The sequence below is a fragment of the Eumetopias jubatus genome, unplaced genomic scaffold, assembly GCF_037043125.1.
Source record: "Eumetopias jubatus isolate StellerSeaLion01/CBP00866 unplaced genomic scaffold, mEumJub1_p1.0 scaffold_12, whole genome shotgun sequence".
Classification (NCBI taxonomy): Eukaryota; Metazoa; Chordata; class Mammalia; order Carnivora; family Otariidae; genus Eumetopias; species Eumetopias jubatus.
In genome coordinates, this window is record NW_028274818.1 from 24,628,953 (window position 1) to 24,651,633 (window position 22,681).

General features: G+C 48.3%; 1 protein-coding gene across 3 annotated transcripts in view; it reads right to left on the bottom strand.

Annotated features, from left to right (window-relative positions):
* The window catches only part of SRGAP2 (SLIT-ROBO Rho GTPase activating protein 2), a 226,544-nt gene that overhangs the window by 15,992 nt on the left and 187,871 nt on the right, over window positions 1-22,681 (bottom strand). For all 3 annotated transcript variants that reach the window (XM_028120152.2, XM_028120147.2, XM_028120146.2), the window contains exons 14-18: window positions 18,100-18,160; window positions 12,596-12,673; window positions 11,629-11,763; window positions 9,645-9,750; window positions 1,076-1,300 (exon numbers count right to left, since the gene is read on the bottom strand). In XM_028120152.2, the coding sequence (XP_027975953.1) occupies window positions 1,076-1,300; window positions 9,645-9,750; window positions 11,629-11,763; window positions 12,596-12,673; window positions 18,100-18,160 (605 nt within the window). The remainder of the gene's footprint in view (window positions 1-1,075; window positions 1,301-9,644; window positions 9,751-11,628; window positions 11,764-12,595; window positions 12,674-18,099; window positions 18,161-22,681) is intronic.

Genomic DNA, 22,681 nt, shown 5'->3' on the forward strand with positions numbered 1-22,681 from the left:
TCCCCTGTACCCTCCTACCTCAGTGGATAGTAATGGGGCCGCTGAATTGGTTCCAGATGTTGAGTTCAGATGGAATCCGATTTGGGCTGGCTTATGCTTTCAGCCCAGGCTGAAGCGCCATTCGATGGGGAAGATGGAGGGGGTGGGGAAGGAGGTAAGGGACGTTAGGGAGTAAAAGAGAGAGGTAGTTGCTTCTGTGTTTGATGGGAAAATGACACTATAAGTGGCACCCTGGGGTCTAGTGTGGGGTCCTGGATGGCATCCTGTACTAAGGCACACACATCAAGGTTGGAACCCCCACCAGTAAGGTGGCCTGAAAGATTGTCACTGGCCTCTCTAGGTTACAGTGACTGTTATCTGTAACATGGAAATAGTAATTTGTTAATTTTCTAACAGAAGGGTCTAGTAACGATGTGCCCTAGGGATTCCTTTTCATCTCTGTTCCCAGGCTAGGTCATGAAAAACCTTGCCCCACAGAATTTAATCTCGCTTTCGGGTGAAGTGTGCCTAACCTGCCAAAAAATGGAGCCTACCCCTTTTTCCCTCCACAAATTTCTGTGATCATTCTAAATTATCATTGTACAAACTCACAGTGAGGGAATTATGCCTCATATCTAAACTCTTCACACTAAGAAAGAAAATCTTCTTTCTGGGACCCAGGACTGTGTCTCTCACAGTACACAGCCCAGAGCAGGAGCCTGAGAGACACTGTTGATTGATGAACAGCTGTTCTAAATGCAACTTTACAAATTTTCCTTTCCTGGAGATTATTAACATTCCTATTATTGTTGTCATTATTTTCCAGAACGCTGCCTCACCACTAAGAACTCCTAAAAAAACAGGGAGGTGGCACCAAGTGGCACTTACTCCATAGGTCGGGTCGAGGCAAGGCCCTGCCTGCCCCATCCCCAGGTCCTGGCAGCTTGAAGTGCCCGGGAGTGGGAGGCTGAGAGCATCTGGGTCTCTCTCTCTCCCTTGGGTCTCGCTTGGCCATCTGGCCCCCACACCCTATGTGCACTGGGAACAACCCCCGCCGCCCCCCCCCCCCCCCCGCCGCCAGCCCAGAGCCCCCTACCAGTAGTCCTCCGTGCTTCCTCCTCTGCTGTAGACGGGGCCCTCCAGTTCCCTGGGGGTTGGGAAGATGTTCTCATGCTGGATGATGGTGGTTTTGATCAGCTCGTTCACGTGGGCTTGGCAGGACACCTGGTCGTGGCCCTCAGGCACTGACATCAGTGAGGGCCCGAAGCAGATGGCAAGGTTGTAGGGGTCCATCATGTTCTCTTCACTGAACTGTGATAAACTAGAGGAGAGGGGAAGGGGGCAAGCTGGAAAGCACTCGCATGAATGCCCAGAAAACACAATCATGGGAGGCACTGCCAAGAGCAAGAGCAGAAGTTCCACAAATTGCCACCTGCTTTTCTGGGCATCGGAGCCCTTCTAGAAAGTCTGGGGGGGGGGGAAGACAATGACCACCAGGACGGTCATTCAGAAGCCACCTCCTCGCAGGTCTCACCCCTCCTCTCTCACCAGTTCCTCGTTCAAATCCTACCTGCCGCCCCATCACCAGCCCCACTCCACACCTTCTCTGCCGAATCTCCCCTGCTTCAAGAACACCCCACTCCACAGAGCTGAGACAGCTCCCCCACATCAACCCACCAAGCTGCCAGAGCAGATGGAGGCCCTCAGGCTGCCCTCAGGATGATACGGTCAGAAGACACAGGCATTCTGCACCGTGTATCTTCTTGCAGAGCAAAATAATCAAATTACTAGGGATATTCCATTCCAAGCTCTAGACTTACTAAAAAAAACTGCCAACCGATTAGCTTCTGTATTCCATCAAGCAAGTGAATTTCTGGAACAGCTAGTGTAATTGTTTTTCATTTTCATAATATCCTCTATTATTACAATCAAGATTTATTCGGGAAAAGGTCAGCATGCTGCTCAGTTTCTGCTCAGGCTTCCTCTGGATGCAGTCTGACTTTGCTATTGGGTATTTATCCTGGGAGCTCCCCCTTTTTTAGGCAGCAGCTGCTCTGGCCACGCCTCCAACCTTGGCCAAGGACCCAAGCCCTTCAGTGAGCCACTGGGCCTCATTAGCCCCCACTGGTCTGTTTGTCCAGGCTGAAGGCTCGGCCAGCTCTGGATGTACACCCCCAGCCCCCAGCCCCCAGCCCCAGGTTGGAGAGCTGGGAGTCTGCTAAGGAGTTCTGCCCCCAGTATGGGCATCAGCAGGCGGTTCCCAGCACCTGACTGTGACAGATCTGAGGAGAAACCAATGCCCTCTGATGCTGAACCAGAGGCCTGAGACTCAGCTGTGTTCATCTGAGTAGGTATTCTTCAGGGCTGGACAGAGTTCGTTTCTAGTGTATCCCACACCCAGACTCAAATTACCAAGCTGGTCTCTCTCTAACCCAGCGGTTCTCTCCTCTACTGCAGGTTCGCACACGTCCCCCGTCCACCCCGGAGACGCAGCACAATGGCTGTGAACCACTATCACGGGGAGAAACTGTACGGTTGAGGATCACTCTTCTTGAGGACCTAGTCAAACGCAGGGAGGCCAGCAATGGGTGAGGTTATGGATCTCAGCGGCTGGACTGCTTCACAGAAGGTCTTAAAGTTTGAATTTTATAATCCTCCCCTGGATCCTAGTTAAAAGAGATTTTACCTTTTAAGGATGCACATTTGTCTCTTCGATTAAATTGAAAAAGAAAAACAAAACATCTCAAGAATTTTAGAGTCAATTAGACCTGGTTTTGAGTCCTGGCCCCATCAAGTACATGTACCATGTACTTTTCTTTGAGAAAAGACTGGGAGAAGTTTCCAAGTCTACTTCTTGGTCAAACAAACACTGGAGACAAGAGAGGCAATTACCTTGGAAATCTCAACAGGGACAAGGAGGAGAAAGGCCCTGTTTCTTCAGTGCGATCTGATGACATTTGGTAACACGGAACAAAACCAGTCATTTCTGGGAAGCCTGGTCATCAGAGGGAAACAAAGTCTAGCCCTGAGAGTCCCACTCGAAGGCCTGTGAGAGATGAGCAACCGTGCCAAGTCTCCTAAGGAAAGGGCTGTTTGATTCATAGGTGGCTACAATGACCAGGGGCTTGAGGAGGACACATCTTCGTGGACTGGGGTCTCATGGGCCAGTCCCATTTCTTACTCCCATTAAAATATAAACCAAGGTCGGGCGCCTGGGTGGCTCAGTTGGTTAAGCCACTGCCTTCGGCTCAGGTCATGATCCTGGAGTCCCGGGATCGAGTCCCACATCGGGCTCCCTGCTCAGCAGGGAGTCTGCTTCTCCCTCTGCCCCTCTTCCCTCCCGTGCTGTCTCTCATTCTCTCTCTCTCAAATAAATAAATAAAATCTTAAAAAAAAAAAATAAACCAAGGTCCTCTCTCTCTTCCAGTCTACAATGGGAACATGTAGGTTGAGGGGTTAAAGCCATGGTTCTTAACTATTTGGGGGTCACAACCTCCTTCAAGAATTTGACAAAAACTAGAGATTCTCTCCCCGAAAAATTCATACATGTACACATACAGATGCATGTCATTTCATATACAATATAATGGTGCTAATAATCCATGAAGGCACTGAAGGCTGTGTCTAGTCTAAGAACTCAAATACTGGATTTTGATTTTTAAAAAAATACCTAAAATGGAAAACACTGGTACCAGGTCCCCCTTTAAAATTTTTTTGGTGTTGACTTGCACAATGCCATCTCTTCTAAGAACTGTACTATATTTCTAGAGCTTCTATCCATAATATTAGTGAATTCTTCTAATTGATTCAAACTCATCTTTTGCGTGTCTTAACAAGGTTCAGTAAGGTGACTGGGAACACAGGCTTTGGGGAGGAATGAGAAAATCAGGATTGAGGTGGGAAACTTGTTTTTTATCATGCACTTCTCTGGACTTTTTACCTTTTAATGATGCACATTTGTTTCTTTGATTAAACTGAAAAAGAAAAACAAAACATCTCAAGAATTTTAGAGTCAATTAGACCTGGTTTTGAGTCCTGGCCCCATCATGTACCAGTTCCAGGGGAGTATTCTGGTTTCGAAGTCTCTTCCTTGTAAAAAATATGTACCTCCTTCATGGGGCTGCTATAAAGCTTGAACGAAGTATTGTATGCAATGCACTGAGCACTGTGCCTGGCACACAGGTGGTGCTCAATCCATATTTTCTGTAATTATAGTATCTGAATTGCTTCTCTGTACGGGACCCTCGAATCTAGTCAGGGAAAGGGGAGCAGGTCTGTCAACATTTGCCAGCAACTGATTTATAGAAGTCAAGCCGCCTTCTTCTCCTGACAGACATCATCAAGCTGAGGACTCTAGATCCCCAAATCGAAACCTTAACTCCTCAGGGAGAATACAACGCTTCGGACAGACTGTTTTAAATACATGACATTTCACTTAAAAACCTTCAGCTTCACAGGCCCCAGAGGTTTGATTTGGCAACAACCAACAGACTATGGGTAAGATATTAACGCATCAGGGTCGATTTCAGGTTTGGAAGGGATGAAGAGAAATTGTATTCTTCACCTTGGCCCCAGGCAAATGGTGGGGCTGAGAATCCATCAGGCCTTTAAAAGCTTTTCCAGTGGGAGACACTACAATTTCCCTCTCTGAATCCACGATTGAACAGCCTTCCTCGACTTCCCCAAAAGGCTCTCTGAGAGGTAAGAAGTCCAGCGTAATTCTGGCTGATTTTTTCTGACGGTCCTTCAGAGGCATCCCGTCACTCCTCTTGTCACTCTCCCGCCTACGACAACACGGGTCAGCTTTCTCGGGCTCCCCGCATCTAATAAGGGACTTGCCTCTGTGCCCTCACGTTCTGCCTCCCTTGCCTGGCAGTGAACTCCATCCTCTCTCCAGCAAGGATATCCGTCCAGCAATTGCCCTTGGGTCTTTAGTGCTGCCTCTCCACTGGGCCGTGGCCCCCACCAGCACACAAACATGCAGTAATACTGGCCCCCTGGAAAAGAACTCCCTCTTAACCCCGTTACCTGTACCATACGACTGTCCCATTTCTCTCCTCCTCTTCACAATAGAACTATTTGGGCGTTGTCTGTCCCTGATGTTTCTGATTCTCCGATTCATCTCCAGCCCTTCTGTTATGGACTGAACTGTGTCCCCCCTCCCCAAATTCCCATGTTGATGCCCTACCCACCCCCCTCCCATGTGACTGTATTTGGAGAAAGGACCTTTAAGGAGATAATTAAGGTTAAATGAGATCCTACGGGTGAGGGTGAGGGCCGAATCCGATAGGACTACTGTCCTTACCGGAAGAGGAAGAGACCCCAGAGCTCTCCCTGAGTGTGTACAGCGGGAGGACGCAGAGGGAAGACGACCATCTACAAGCCAAAAAGAGACTCCTCACCAGAAACCGACCCTGCTGGCACCTTAATCTTGGACGTCTAGACTCCCGAACCACAAGAAAATGAATTCCTGTTGTTGAAGTCACCTACTCTGTGTTACTTTGCTACGGCAGCCTGAGCAGATGCATGTACCTTCTCTCTTGCCCTCTCCCCACTCTTTATTGTGGTAAAATCTACATATCATAAAACTGACCATTTTCACCATTTTGAAGTGTACAATTCAGCGCCATTTAGCATATTCACAATGTTGTGCGACCATCACCACCGTCTAGTTCCAGGACATTTTCATCACCCGAAAGGAAACCCCATGTCCATTAGCAGTCACACCCCCCACCCCCACATCCTCCCCTCCCCCCAGCCCTGGCTACACGGCTCCTTCAGGAGCCTGTTTCAGACACTGCAAATAAATGGACTCCTACACCACGTGGTCTTCTGAGACTGGCTTCTTTCCTCCAGAAGGATGTTTTCCGGGTGCATCTATGCTGTAGCATGAGCATGCCTCCGCACCTCTTCCATTTTCACGGCTGAACACGACCCCCTACCCCCGCCAGCTGCATGGAACTACCACACGTCGTTTAGCCTTCAGCGGCTCCCCTTCTCTCCTAAACGGACACCACCAGGCCCCTTCCACTCCCTCAGGACAACACTCCTCAGGGCCACCAGTGCTCTCCCTGTGGCTAACACAATCCCGAGTCCTTTGCTTGGCTGCTGGCCTGTCACCCTCTTTACCTCTGGGATCACTCCCTCTTCCAAACACGTCTGTGTGTGGCTTCTGGGACGCCATTCTCTCTAGGTCCTCCTCCTACCTCACAGCGCACGGTCCCCTGCTCAGCGAAGTGTCTGCTGACCACTGTATCTCAAAGAGCAAACTCGCGCCCTGACCCCTGGCACTCCCCGGTTCCCTAACCTGCTTTATTTTTCTCTAGAGCATTTTTCCTCAGACACGGGATATGCATCCTCGTTAGTTTGGTCTGTCTTCTTCCAACAGAACATAAACTCCAAAGGGACTCCATGGGACACCTGGACTGTTTGGTGATTTCACAGATGGTCAGCACCTACAGCAGGGCCTGGCCCCCAGTAGATGCTTAATAAATATGTGTTAAATAAGGGAACAAATAAGCACATGAGCAGCTGTGGCTCTCCAAGACAACCCAACCACAGGTCTCCTCGTCTATCTGCGTGCAGAAGCCAAAACGCTCCTTGCGAAAGTCAGAAGAACCGCCCAGACACAATCTTTCCAAACGAGGAGGCACCTGGAGATTGGTGAGATTTCGAGGAAGAGTCAGCTTTTCTGGGGACATCAGAGCACCTTAATCGGGAGAAAAGCACCACCGGTTCACTCTCTCATTCAGATGGCGAAGCAGCGTTTGAGGACCTAGAGCAGTGCTTCTCGGACTTTCATGTGCATGTGACTGACCAGGGGACCTTGTTAAAATACAGATTCGGATTCATAGGTCTTTGAAGGGGGAGGGGCTGAGATTCTGTATTTCTAACCATCTCCCAGATGAGGGTCTGTGGACCTCACTGACTAGCAAGAGCTTATTAGGCTATATTGTTTAACATCTGAAGAAAGCAGGATCAAAGGCAAAGAACAGAGTCAGCTGCCATGAGCGGGAGCTACCGACACTTTGTTGGGGGACAAAAAGTCGCTGGGTAGCACACAGGCTGTGGTAAGCAGCCTCTAAAATGAACCCCATGGTCCCTGCCTACTGGTTTTCACACCCTGGTGTAATTTTCTCCCTTTGAGTGTGGGCTAGATTTAGTGACTCATTTCTAGTGAATGGAAAATGGCAGAAGGCATGGGATGTCGCTTCTGAGATTAGGTTACCAGTGCCTGAGCTTTCTGTCTTGGGTGTTCTCTCACTCACGTGCTTGGAGGGAGCCAGTTGCCATGTTGTGAATAGCTCTTTGGTGAGACCCACATGGTGAAGAACTGACAGAGGCCTCTGGCCAACAGTGAGCCAGCGAGGAAGGTCCTCAGTCCAACAAACCTGCGAGTAACTGAATCCTGCCAACACAGAGGTGAACTTCGAAAGCGGATCCTCCCCTAGTGGAGCCATTAGGAGAGACTGCGGCCCTGCCCCCAACACCCTCACTGCAACCTCAAGAGAGCTAGAGCCAGAGGCCCCCCGCCGACACTGCACCTACACTGGGGATTCCTGACCCACAGAACCTGTGCCATAAGAATTAATGCTTTTTGTTTTAAGTTGCTAGGTTTTAGGGTCATTTGTTACACAGCAATAGGTAGTTAATGCAGTAGATGCTAGAAAGGGGCTGTTACCGGCTCAAGAGTCAGTACAGAGTTTCCGTTTCCGTCAGCCAAAAATACACAGCATGTGAACACCCTCTGTGAGTCATGAGGGGTTCTGAACTCGGGCAGTGGTGGTGCCCAGTCAGGGCTCGGCTAACAGAAGGTGCAGACACAGCCACATGAAGGAGGCACGCTGCAGAGCCAGGACCCTCCATTGCTCTGCACGGCCGGCAGGAAGGCTGAAGGATGGTGTGGGTCCCCAGCAAGGTCTCCGGCAGAGCTGCTAACCTAGATGCCTAGAGAGCTACGCTGACCGTGAACTTTTAAGCAAGCTGAAGCTCATGAGATGGCCACCAAGTTTGTTTTCCTTTGAAGCAAAGACCAAACTGACCACGAAGACGAAGAAATTTGTGCTAAAGGACCCTCGCTCCTTGGTCTAATTTTTGTTTTCTCTTTTGATAGATTCATGGATCTAGACAAATGGTTCTCCACGAGAGGAAAACCCATGGAGCAAGAGTGATGACAAATGGCAACCGAATTCAGCCTCGGTATAGGGAGTGTGGGGGGGCCTGCCTCACCTGGCAGAAGCCCTTACTCCACACAGAACTGCCTCCTTGCAGGATTTGCGTCCATTACTGCCAGATCCAACAGTATTTTCAAGAGAAGCTAGAAATCTAGGTATTTTTAAGTAAAATCCCTTAATATTTAAATGTTTCAATGTTTTCAAGACACAGCAGACTGAAAAGAAATGCATTTATGTGCCTTATCTGGCCCTCCCGTTGCCCATTTATAGCCTTTGCTTTAGGTTGTTGAGGGAGCCGTGTCAGAGGAAGCAACATGAAGACAGAGGGGCCCACGGGGCAAGCACCGCATGTCCCTGCTTGTTGCCTCGCTGCCCCGTGGGACTCAAAGCCCGCCCTCAGCAAGGACACACTGCTTGGACAGGAAGCCATGCCTCATCCAAGCCCAGGGCCCCTCTGGCCCTCAGACCTCTCTTCTAGCTACCCTCCGTCCCTGGGTGACCAGCGAAAACATCAGGCAGTACATGGTGACTCCAGACTCGTATCTCTACTCTGGGTTTCTCCCGAGCGTCAGACTCCTACGTCCCACTGCCCACCTAGAATCTCCCCTTGGAGGCCTAACGGGCACCTCAAATTAACATGGCCGAGTTGGTGCCTTGTCTTGATTCCGTCCGCTACATCTCGTCTTCCCCAACTCCATTATCGACTCACTGGTTCCCTGTTGCTCATGCCAAACATGCCGAATTTCTCTCTTTCCTCACACTCTACACCCTCCCCATCAGGATGTCCTGTCAATGCTATGCTCTAAATGGACCCCAAACCCGACCCCACCTCACTGCCCTCCCTCATGACCCGCCCCCCACCACCCTAAGCCCCCAGTGCCCGTGGGTGAGACCTCACAGTAACTTCTGCATGGTGTCCCTGCTTCTCTTCACAGCCCCCGACAACTTCTCCTCAAAGCTGTCGGCGGGCTTCCGAGAATACATATAGATCAGATCTTATCACTCTTCTGCTTAAAAGCTTCCAGTGGCTTCCCAAATCCAAACCCATTATTACCATGACTCTCGGGGCTTGATGGCCGTGAACATCCCTTGTGGCTCCTTCTGTCACTCCATTTAGGCCACTGCGTCTCCTCAGAGAGGCCTTTGCTGACCACCGCTCTCTAGCAGCTCTCCCTCTTTCACCCCCGCCCCCATTCGGGCCCCCCGCACTCTGGCTCTTAACTTACACTTCTTTAGTCTTCACCTAAGCACGTATTCCCGCCTGACATATCTGTTACCTGTCTGTCTCCTACCCTGGAATGTGAGTTAAACGGTATCAGGGCTTTTGTCTCTTGTTTCGCAATGTATTCTCACAGCCTGTAACTGTGCCCCGCACACTGTCGCTGCTCCACAGATATTCACGGGGCTCGATGAACTGACACAGCTCTACGGGTAAGCTTCCAGGGGTCGAAGCCCAGGCCTGATCCATTGCTCGCTGGGAAGTCTACTCACTGATTGAGGAAGGCAAAGAGGTATCTCATGATAATCAGAGTGGTTTTGGGCAGGACCAGGAGAACTTTCCGGATGTGCAGAGCTCTCTCCTGCAGGTTGTCCATTGCTGAAAGAAGAAAGCCATGCGTTATCGTCCGTCACAACTGAGATCCCAAGGAGTAATGATGTAAGGGCCCTGACTACCAGCAGGTAGCTGCACAGACACTGCTGTACCGTGTAAGGGGCTCCGTCCCTGTGGCTCCTCGGGGCGGGACTGCTGCCGCAGGGCACCCGCTGGGCTGCAGATGCTTCCTGATGCCCGACTGAAGGAATATGCTCCTTGGGCTCAGAAGGGGTTGGGGATGTTCTCCAAGCACCTACCGCTCTCTTATTAAAACAACCACAGACAAGGAACAGTCCCCAAACCTGCTATGACTGCAGGCTCGACATCCAGCCTGGGAGGATCCATGTGTGGGGAGGGAGAGAGGCTGTGTAGCTCCTGTCCTGCTTGCTCTACACATGCATCTCCTCATCCTCTGGACAGGTCTGACTTATCTTTCCCCCTCTCTTATCTGCAGTGGGGTTGGGCAGAACGTAGCCAGAGGCAAGAGATGGTAGATCCTGCATAAGTCGTGATATCTGGGGAGAAGATGCGAGATTTCCTGTCTCTTGTGCTGTGGACAGACCAATCACAGACCTCCATCATGGCCGGCCTCCCCACTAGTGTGCCATGTGGATACTATCATTTTCTATGAGTGCCTTTCTGTGAAAAAGAAATGGAAAGTAGTGGGTTAGGAGCACATCCCAAGGGGAGAACTGGGCAGCCAAGGTATCTTGAACTGTCTTGGTAGCCCCAGTCCACTGAAGACATCTACCTAAGCTCAGTCCTAGAACAAGATGTGAAGACAGGAGGGGGGCCTAAATTTAATAGGCACAGAACTGATTTCCACTAGGCTTCCACAAATAGTGGGTCATAAAATAAGAGAGCTTACTGAATGCCTGGAGCAGAGAGGGACAATGTTCAGGGCACACAATGAGTCCAACCGGAGATTCAGGGGCCATGAAGACCCTGGTGCATCCAGGAAGAAGAATCTTCTCCCATTTCAAAGGCACTGCCTTCTCCAGCCTCTGGAGCCATCATTCTAGTGGAGTCTACTTCCAGGATGACCTGGTATTAATAAGCTAAACTAAATGGGTAAGAATAGCTTTTCAAGTCCCAAATTTGAAAGTAAGAGGCAGGAACCTGTAAGGATAAAGTAGAGACTGTATCTCTTCCTAGGAAAACATCATATTGCTACATTTAAATGTTCAGAGGGCTTTTATTCCTAAAAGAACACATACTAACACATCTAGGAGTCAAGCCACACCACATTTAAAGCAACAAGCAGAGGCACCTGGCTGGCTCAGCTGGTTCAGTGTCTGACTCTTGATTTTGGCTCAGATCATGATCTCAGGGTCATGGGATTGAGCCCTGCAGTGGGCTCCATGCTGGGTGTGGAGCCTGCTTAAGATCCTGTCTCTCCCTCTCCCTCTGCCCCCCCCGCACTTAAAATCAGTCAATCAATCTTATAAAAAAAGATTCATTCTAACCTTAATTATAAAAATAAGCAACAAGCAGAAAATATTTCCCCTTTATAACATAAAAAGCACAGGCACTAATGTATGAGCTTCCAATAACTGAAAAGGACTGTGTCTTACATACGAATAGAAATATATTTTACTGAAGAAAAATAAAGCTCAGCAAAGCAAGGAGTTTAAGGCCAATCAGAAAGAAAAACCCAGGAGTTCTGACTTGTGGTCCTAGACTCTTACTGAAAAGTCATCTTTCTTCCCTCCCCACCAGGGGTGAAGGACTGAGGATGAGGAGGAAAAACTTCACTGAAGAAAAGGAAAAAGAAAAACATTATTGAAAAGCTTATGGGAAAAAAAGGCCCCGTGGACATTTCTTATCTGTCATGACAAGGTGTCTTGCCCAGAAGCCAGTCTGAGGCCAGGATGTACTTACTGACGCAGGCCATCAGGTCATGGAAGATGTCCTTGGGGAAGAGAGGATGTTCCAGCCCCCGGAAGTAAAGCTTCAGGACGCCAGCAATGGAGTCCATGTCATGGTCATTCTGGTCCCCAGCCAGGGGGTCCTCTCCTGAGGATAAGCAGCCCCCCCAAAAAGGAAAGATAGAGTGAGAGAGGTAAAAACACACAGGACGAAGCAGGAATGGTGGGGAAGGGTGACCTGTCCGAGTCCTCATCAGAGTCCATCAGCTCTCTGCCCAGCATGGCGGCCATGAGTAGGGCACAGGGGTCCAATAGGATAAATTCACTTCTGTCAGACCACCTCAGGGACATTCCCTATGGGCTGGGACGGGACACTGCAACTGGCCCTCTCACAAGAATCATGAAGCCAGGCTGGGACTGAGCCTCTTGGGGGAGGAAAATGAGGCCAAGAAGGCTCTCCCTCCTGACTGGCTCTCACTGTTCCCGGCTTGCAACAAAGGACACCTACTTACAGGGGAACAATCACACTGGGGCTCCCTATGGAAAATTTCATACCAGATGTAATTAGATTTAATGATAGGACCAACCTCAAATTGAAACTATATATATCCATTACGGTGACGGAAATTGCCAAAGCTTGCCCATTACCTTAATAGCCCACAAGCTAATAAATGGGCTACGATGAACAGGCGCATTAGCCTTGATATTAACTGCCACCAAGTGTTCCGGATGAAGTCATAAACCGTCCAGATATCATAGTTAACTTCTTGGGTTTCGGCAGATCACCCGCAGGAGAGAGGCAGGGTGAGTGGGGCTGAGGAGGGCTTGGGGAGGACTGTCTACAAGGAGGCAGGTATTGGGCTGAAGAGGTCACTTGCTAACCTCTGGGTACCTCTCAGGGGGGACGGGGGGAATGGGTGCAGCCAATATCCCGGGAGGCTGGCACACATTTGGTCTGATCTTCAAGCCTGTTTCCTTACCTCTCTCAAATGCGTTTTTGATGTCATTCACTTCCACCTGGGATCCTGACACCCGGAAAATTCCTTCATGCTGTAGTCCTGGAAAGACAGGGAAAAGTGATCAGAGCGAAGGAGAAACAGAGTCACAAGCACAGCTCCAAGCTTAGCTGAATGTGTGTGTCCTCCAGCCAGTGCACACGGAAGCCCCCGTCTCTCTTCCTCAGGCCAAAGGAGAAAGCACATGGAGGGATGCTGCAGAAGTCACCAGAACGGACAGGAGGCATAAGAAAGCGCTGAGTCAGAGACTTAAGGGGAAAGAGGTCTACACCCAGCTCCGTTCCTGATTCCGAGGGAGACTAGGAAGCAGGTTCCTTCCCCTGCCTTTGCCTCTCTGTTCCCATCTGCAAAACGACGAAGTGACCCCCGGCACCTGGTCACCCAGGGCCAGGAGCGGGAAGCGGGGGTCTGGTAGGCTGGCCATTAGATACCACTGGAGGAGTTCCGTAAGGTCTGAGATACAATGATTGCTTTGGCTGTTCGAATACTGTTTGGCTCTTCCAGGGCACAATGTTTGGAATCCTTAGGAAAGAGAGAGGACGGGAAAAGGCAAGTGATCACAGTCCATGGCCAGATACCCTGCCAGCCGCTCGTTCTTGACTGCGGCTTGCCTCCCAAACGTGCATGGACGTTGCGCGGCACAGTAACGGGTGTGAAAACCTTGTCCTCTTGGGTTTTGTTAGAGTACAATCCTAAAAAACTAATGCATGCGCTGTGACTGCCGCTAAGAAATGCTTCCACAGAAATAAATCCACTGGTTCTCACAACAGCCACTAAGGGAGAAGTCACCAGCACACCCATTTTCCAGTGATGAAGTGATGAGCAGCCTCAGGTTATAGAGGTGACAAAAGCACCAGAGCCAGGAGGCCTTCTGGTTGCAGTCACACACTAACTCCTCAACACCAGGCTTGTGGGGCCTACCAGAAGCAAACTACAGAGAGGGCAGGAACCCGCCTGTTAGTCTGAACGTGGATGTGGCTCACAGCCCCACACGTGGAGCTGCAAAGGTGGTAAGAGATCCAGGGAGCATGCGGTTAGTGCTGGTCCCGGGGGGTCAGCCTGAACTAGCATCTGTAAGCACAGCCGGCTTGCCAGCCTTTCTCAGGATCCCCGTGTCTCCGTCCTGGGCATCTTGTCCGTGTTCCTCCATAATGGCGCGATTCATCAAAAACTTGGACATATCAGGGAAATCCCAAACAAATTTCTGTTTAAGGAAACAAAATAGAACTGCCCACTGTTTTCCGGCTATCCTCTCAGTGAGGGGGTGACTGGGTTCTTCTGGCTAGACCTTTGAAGGGAAATCACGCTGGCCAGGACTACAATCTTGAATCCAATTGAAGCAATATTAAGAAGCAAGCAGGGGGAATTTAATTACCTGGCTTGTAATAGGACTTAAGTTGTCTGCTCCTCTAAGGGAATCTCCAGAATATTCCTCAGAGAATGGCAGGCAATGTTAAAACCCCATTAGTACCGATGTGATAATATCATATTAGTTACCAATGGGATGTAACAGCCAAATTATGTCATTTACACACAGAACGCAAGCAGCCAAGTGTTCTGACAGAAACAGTCATGTACCCTTGGAACTTGTCAAAAACGCAGTATAGTCTAAGACACACTGAGATCCCCTCAGTCTGGTTCCCATTTCCCTTCAAGAACCTGCACTTTAGAAGGATCACGATGTGTTCTTGCTCAGCAGACAGAATCTGTAGAGTGTCTAATCTAATGACTCTGAGAGTAGGAGCACTGATAAATGGTTGGGTTCCAGAAGTAAAGGGGAAAAGCAGGGGGCTTTTGATTAGAATGCAGGGAAGGCCCCACATGACTAACCTGACACGTCGTTATCTGTTTGATTTACTCTTCGTGCACGCTACCATAAAAAGTAAAAAAAACACTCGGACGTGGGTAAGTTACTTGGAAGTGGCACAAAACCTTCCATTCTGCACTGGATTTGGCTATTGCCAAGAGGTGCTCTCTTACGGAATTCCTGATATGGTTGTTACAATACCACCTCATGGTACTTGGCTCCCTTCTGCATAAGATAGGTGGGGTCTTCCCCACCTGATTCAGTCAGTCATTCCCCGAATGCCTCTCCTTTAAGTCTTCCTGGATCACCCTGACCCACCATTTACAGCGGAGCCTCAGCTTTCTCATCTCTACAATGGGAACGATAACAACCACCTCCCAGGGAACACGAAGAGAGTAAGGATGGACACACTGCAGCCGTTGGTGGGTCACAGGCCCTTTTGGAACTGAGTTATGGAACCTACCTCCACTGAATGCATGTGCACAAAAATTTTTAGCCCTGACTTATAGGGAGTTCAGGAATCCCTCGAGTCCTTATTTGGGGGAAAAAGTTCAATTTAGCTGAACAAATGTTTTTTGAACAACTACTATGTACGAGGGTTTTTATTTTTCTTTTCTTTAAATCAACAATACGTTTATCTATTTGTTCAGTCCTGGAATAAGCATAAAATGGCTTCACAATTGATAGCCCACATCCTTGTGATAAAAAATTTGTTTATAGCTCTTTTTGTCTTCAGATTTACAATACAGTATCAAAATCCTGTTTTCAAAAGTTACTTAGATCACTTGCTTCCCCATCTCCTCAGTGTGGTGATGTTATTCATTTGTCCTGCAGTTAGGTTTATTTGTTACTGTTTGTATTCCACTTGGGGATTTACCCACATCCTTGTTTTATTTATCTGTTTATTTATCCTTCGAACATGGGAAGCACGAATGCAGTTCTAAACGTCACAATCACACAAAAAGCAATGTTCAGAGAAGTGTCACTTCCCTCCCACTCCCACCCGCCCCCACCCTTTCTACCCTGTCTGGCACCCATCTCCTGTGGATGAACAATCAAATGAGTTTCCAGATTCATCCTTCCTGTATTTCTTGTCGAAGTGAGAAGACACACGTGCATTCTTATACCCTCTTCTTTCCACATAAAAGGTAGCATGCTCTAGGCATTCTTTCCCACTTTGCTTCTTTTGCTTGATAATATATTCTGGAAATCTCTCCATGTAATTTCATGGAGATCGTGCTCATTGCTTTTTTATAACTGCCTAGTATTCAGATATACCATAGTTGGTCCAACTACTCTTCTGTGTGAGGGTATTTAGGTTGTTCTTTTTATTTTTTTACAAATGATGCTGCAACAAATAACCTCCTGCATATGTATCTTTATATTGTTGGAGGTGCATCTTCCAAGTAAATTGCTACAAGGACCGCTGGATCAGAAGATAAATGCATACATAGTTCTGTTAGATATCCCTACAACTCCTAAGAAAGGGTTGTACCCGTTGGCAATACCACCAGCAACATGTGAGCACACCTGTTTCCCCAGAGCCACACCACAGAAATGTCTCCGTATACAATGTGCATGTGCAGGGGCAGAGATGGGGACACATTCGAGCCACCATATCAGGAAGCGGTTCCTCCTCAGCTCCCCCACATCTCCACTCCGGGCCTGGTCACAGTCATGTCTTTTCTGGGCTGCTGCAGCCGCCTCCGTCCTCCCATGGCCTTGTCTCCATCCAGCAGCTCTTTTTAAAGAGCTCCCTCTGTTCAGAATTCTCCAGTAGCTTCCCGCCTCACTCAGAATAAAGTCTAAGTACCTCCCTTAGGTGAGGAAGCCCTAAGAGTCTGGCCTCTGGCTTGGTCTGCTGCCCCTCTCCTCTCCCCTCTCCGCTCTGGCCACCCAGGCCTCCTGCAAGCCGGCCCCTGCCTATGCCAAGGATCTTTGCATTTGATGTTACCTCTCTCTGAAACACTCTTCCCAGATAGCACGTGGCTCACTTCCTCACTTTCTTTCAGGACTCTGCTCTCATGTCACCCTCTGAGGTGACCTTAGGGCCTTACCCCGAACAACCCCCCTAGAACAGTCTCCCCCCTCCATTCTCCGGCTCTTTGCCTGGCTTTTCTTCAGGACACTCACCATCATCAGACACACTGTATATTACTGTGTTTATTTATTAACTGACCAGCTGATCATCTACTTATCTGCCCTTCGGTAGAACATAAGGTTCACGAAGGCAGGAACTTTTTCTTGGCACACAATGAGCAATCTCTCTCTATAAATGTGGTGGATGACCGAATAGAATGCATGGCTGAAAGAACAGGAGTCCAGACTCTCTTCTTCCTATTGTCCTTTAGACACAAGTAACTTTTCCTCTCCGGAACTCACTTTGGATTTATCTTTGCCAATTACTTGATCATTAATCATTACTATCTTGTGAAATTTCTTATACTGCTATTCTGAATGGCTATTGCTTATCTCTTTTTATTTAGCTTTCCAATTGCTTATTTATTTTCTCCCAACTGCATCATTAAATCAAATAAAGACAGGAACAGTGTATGATCCCTGTTTTTGTTTTCCTATTTCACAATGCACGGTGCCCAGCATTGATCAGAGGCTTGATAAATATTTGTTGACTGTTTATATATAACATTGTCACTTCAAGTGAATAGGGACAAGATGAAAAAATGGTAGCTGATTAGAATGAGAGAAGTTGTAAGCATGCTAAAATAATTACTATTCCAAAAATGAACCCAAGTGATGTTCCAGCCTACTGGGAGGAAGGGAGAGCAAATGTCTACTTCTGCATTGAGTCCAGCAATCACCTCTATACCTCTTTAACTGCAAGAAGGTCATTCTGTCCCTTTTCCTATAACTAGGTAAGACAGCAACTAAAAACAATTTCTGATGTCCAGTTCCTAGAAATCTTCATGGTGCTTGCTCAGATATCTGTGCTTTCTAAATGTTCTTATACTTAGAAGCTTGAGTCTCTGGCAATTCATCTCCATCCCTAGATTCTGTCCAAGCAGCCTGGGAGCTGGTGAGGCATGGAGTTTATGAGATCCAGCTTCATCCAGGCAGCAGACAGTGTGATCTGACTTCGGCTGAGGAGGAGCCAGCCCCTGGAACTCTCAAATGTGGGCTACAACGTGAAGACCAACGACTACTCAGGGCACTCCAGCTGATGTTGTATCCAGTGAGACCAAACCAGAACAAAAACTGAATGTTATTAGGAATCAGTGCAACATCACAAAAGGAGTTGTTCTCAAAACAGTCTAATGCAGAAAGCCAGTGTGACATAAGGACTCAGGCTGTGTGGCAGGAGACTCCGACACGTGCAAAGACAGTGAGTAATGGCGAAACTACTGTCACATCATACCAGCTGTACTTACTCACATCACGGCTGTAATTTAAACCTCACTGTCGGGCTAGAAAAGGGAGTGTGGTAAGTGGCTGAGGCCTTTGGGGTCAAAACATACGATGCCTTTCTCTAGGTGTCTAGGTGTGGCCATTCTGAGGTAGCAAACATTACGTGAACAAATAAGACTTTTATTCCGTTTCTGAGAATTTCAGGATGAAAAGTCAATCTCTATTCTTATGCTACAAAGAATCCCTGGAAGTGTTTCCCCACTTTGCACAAAATGAGCAAGGCTGTAATCCTGCTTACCGTGTCTGCTGATAAACCGGATACAGCTTTCTACCACCAGAGGAATTGCCTGGCTGGAATCCTGAAAAGCCGAAGAGAAACAGAACATCAGAATCTTTAAACAGACATAGCCCAGAGTCAGAGAAAATGGGCCAGACCGGGCAGGACTTGTCTCGGCTGGATCAGTGGCCGGTCCTCACAGAAGCATCTGGCCTGTCCTCCAAGCTCCGGAGCGCATACACAACCGCCTACTTGGAATGCCACATGGATGCCTTAAATTCAGCATGTCCTAAATGCAACTGATCATCTTTTATCCCAAATCAGCTTCCCACCCTTGGCCACCCCAAAATCAATCACTCAATCAATCAATCAATCAATACGTTCTGTCAAGTCGGCCTCCTAAATACCTCTCAAATCCATTTACTTCTCTCCATCTCTACTGCTACCCACCTGGTCCGCACATCAGTATCTCAGTCCCCATCCCTGTCCTCCAAATCACATTATCCTTCCTTCATACAGTGGCTGGGTGATCTTCTGAAAGGGCGCACGGCCCATCGTTCACTTTCTAGGCTAACTTCTTTCAAAGACTTCTCGTTAGTGTCTTTACACAGCCCTACGTGTCCAGGGTCCTGCTTTGCCTCCAGCTTCATCTCCTCCTGCTCTTCCTCCAGTCTCTCTGTTTCAGCCACATCGGCTTTCTTTCCATTCCTTAGATCAGTTCTTTGTCCATGGCTTTGTATGAGCTGCTCCTGCTTCCAGAATGCTCTCCTCACCCTGGAATCCTACCCCTGAGGGTCTCAGTACAAGTATCACTTTCTTCGGAATGCTTTTCCAGATTCCCCAGATGAGATCAGGGCCCCTGTCTACAGGATCTCAGCACCTTGTGCTTGGCTCTCATAACCGTGATTGTGACTTAATTGTGTGGGTATGAATATCTTGTTTGCACTTGCCACCACTATAGCTCATGCTCCACGGGGCAGATCCTGTCAATTTTTGGCTCTCCAGCTGGTCATGATACTCTCACAAGGTAGGTGCTCAATTAATATCAGTTGAGGATAGCAAATGAACCAAGGGGAGCATCAGAAAGGGGGCTTACTTGGCATCAAAGGTAAGAAAGAAAAAAGCCAATTCTTAGAAATAGTGGAAACTAATGGGTACTAAACTAAGAAGCAGGCCTCCCAGATATCAATCTTCGCTCTGCCATTTTGCTATATATCCTGCCATTTACTTAACTTCTTTGGGCCTCAATCTGATGTCTGCAAATCGGGAAGGGGATGGGTGGTGAGGAGAATAGAATCTCCTCCTGGCACATGAACATTAGTGCTTACCATTTACAGAGAAATTTCTAGAGGTGGTGGGCCATGGATCGGTCCTGGTAACAGCCCAATGGGGTGTGCACTGTTATTCTCGTTTGACAAATGAGGAGATGAAGGCTTAGCAAGGTGAAAACAGCTGCTTTAGTGACACAGTCAGTAAGTAGCAGGGCCAGGATCAAACCCAGGCAGTCTCCCTCTGAGACTGCACATCTCACTGCCACCCAGCCTATATCCCAGGAGCTCAGCAAACACTACCAGGCATGCATACCCAGCCTGCATCCCAGGAGCTCAGCAAACATTACCCGGCATGCATACCAAGCATTACTAAAATCGAGCAGGGCTTTATAAGGCAGCTAAACACAAAATAATTCAGCTATGGGGAAGAAAGGCATCAAACAAAGGGCCCTAAACCTAGCTAGAAAGGGCTGTAGAAGTTTAGGACAGGGGCGCCTGGCTGGTTCAGTTGGTGAAGAGTGTGACTCTTGATCCTGGGGTTGTGGCTTTGAGCCCCACACTGGGTGTAGAGATTACTTTAAAAATAAAAGCTTTATTTATTATTTTATTTTATTATTGTTTCTTAAGGGAGAGGGAGAGAGAATCTTAAGTAGCCTTCATGCCCGACACTTAACTGACTGAGCCACCCAGGTGCCCCCCCAAATAAAATCTTTTAAAAAAATAAATAAAATAAGAAGTTCAGGACAGAGACTGGTTCTCAAGCGGCATGGGTCCTGTGGCTTCTGCCCCTTTCACAGGTTTGCCTACGTCCTCAAATTTTCAGCTGTGGCCCTGGGGTTTGGCCATGATCAGGGAAGCAGCTGGATCTCATGAAGAAGTCAGGCTGCAAGAAGTGTGGCCCGGCCTCTTGCTCCCAAGCTTACTGGGAATGCGGGATGCCGCCAAAGGAAGGAGTGAGTGTGCCAAGGTAGCACTGCGGTCGGGAAGGTCTCAGGGACCCAAATGCTCATTGTCATGACCCCCAAATGCATCTGCTTCCTCCAGCTTTCCAGCTATAGCAGCCAGTGTCTGCCCTCTTACTGCCATCCCTGACTTCTGCCAGTCAGCCCAGGGCGATCTTAGAGGAAGAATCTTGATCTCTAATGAAGAAACTGGGTTCCACCATTAAAAATAAATAAAATATAAAAAAATAAATAAACAAATCTCCATTTTTTGGAAGTCTTTTTATGTTTCCAAACATTGTTATTGCAGTTTTTTTTTTTAAAGATTTTATTTATTTTTTGAGATAGAAAGTGAGCACGACTTGAGGAGAGGGGCAGAGGGAGAGGGACAAGCAGACTCCCCACTGAGCAGGGAGCCCGATGTGGGGCTCAATCCCAGGACCCTGGGATCATGACCTGAGCCCAAGGCAGATGCTTAACCGACTGTCCCACCCCAGCACCCCGTTATTACAGTTTTCATCTACAAAGGGTAGTTGCAGTGATAATGAGGTTAGTGATATGAGGGTTTGTAAAGGTTTTTTGGCCCCAGATTTGTACTTAAAGACCCAGAGAGAGGTAGGTTGTGAAGCTCACAGGTTACTGGCTTCAACAAATTATGGGACTGCCAAGGGCTCCTAGACTTGCAGAAAATGGAGTATCAACAACAGTTAAAGGGAAGCATGCAGGGTTGCAGGGAGCAAGACATCAACCTGCACGTTCATGGTCACCAGTGGGGCGTCACAAGTAGCCCAGAGGGATAATCCGTGGCAGACAAGAGTGGGCCAGAGACTTGCCCTACTGCACAATAGTCTCTTCCTACTCTCCACTGCTCCAGTGGAGTCCAAGACAGAGTCTCGTGGGAGCAAAAACTGGACAATGTCATGAAGGCCTCAGACCCTCCTACCGCCTACCCCTCTCCTAATATTTCTGAGCTCTGACTGAATTCATTTCCCTAGGATGTGCCTATGCACTCCTAGGGGGCCCCAAAGACCCTCACTTCACCACTGATTTTGCATACAGATGACCGAGTAGTGTCCGTGTGTATTCTTACTCAGTGTCTGTCTCTCTCTTTCTTCCTCTCTCCTTCTCTTCTCCAACGTGAGAATCTCTATCAGTTTAATTCTTTAGTTCGCAATATTTTTGGTGGTATAACCGTAGGGTTGGAAGGGGCCTTTAAGGACAACTGGGCCAAATCTCCATTTGATTAGATTACGGGACCTTTAAACCAAAAGCAGAGGGAGAAAGGTAGCAGGCATAACTTGGAAAAGAGAGTAAAGCAGGGGTCCTGTGATTTGCAGGAGAAAACAATCAGGAAGGTGGCCAGATGGTGCCTAAATAAGCTATTGTTTGGCATAATTTTTCATGAGTGACAGAGTTAGGATTTTTGCTGAGTACTGATCTCTGTTACATTTGTTAGATTTCCGTTTTTACCAAGGGAGAAAATACAAGTCTACACGACTGATTCGATGTGGGTGATGGGAAAGAAAGAGGCGTCAAAGATAACACTCGGGGCTTCGGGACTGTGAACAATAGAGGCCCCCCCATTAGGAGAAATAGAGAAGTTAGGGGATGTGCTAAGGAAGTTAGAATGGGGGGGCGGGGAGAGGGGAGAAGACTGATGCTCAGGGGAGGAGGCACTATCTCAACTGTCAAACTGATGTCCAGCCAATCAGTTCGAAATTCAATCCAAAGACTCCAAACAATGGACACTTGGGGAAGGAGAGAAAGGTTCATCTAAGGGAATGAAGTGAGAAGGGAAAGACTATGGAGAAAAGTCCAAAGGGCATCAAACCTTGGGAGCGCACCTACCTTTAGAGGAATGGAGAAAGATGACAAACAAAGAAGAGACAGAAGTGATGGGAAAGAGAAAATGCTGGGCTTGAGGGTAGCAGAGAAAACCTGGAAGCAGTTGAGGCAGAAAAGGTTGGGGTGGTTTGAACCTAGGCTTTACTAGGGTCAAAAATGACCGGAACCCACTAGGGACCCTCAAAAACCAAAGCTACCAGATCCTTCATCTCGTTTGGCTGACTTGCCATAAAAAAACAAACAATTGTTTATATCCTAATACAAGACTACTCATCTTCCAAATGACTATTTACCTGCCTGCCTAGCGTAGAAAAACTCTTTTACTGATCCACCATTGGGGCTGAGCTGCTGGAGAGAAACTGGGGCAGCAGAATGAGAAACAAGGTCTTTATTTGATTGGGGTTTTGGGTGCCTCCTGGAGCTCTTACGCAAATTTAGCACCAGGCACATATGCTCTGCCTGCGACTGCAGAGACGTAGCACAATGCACACCAGATGGGCGCTGCTCCCCTCCGACAGTGAGCCCAGCCAGGGCCGCCTACTGCCC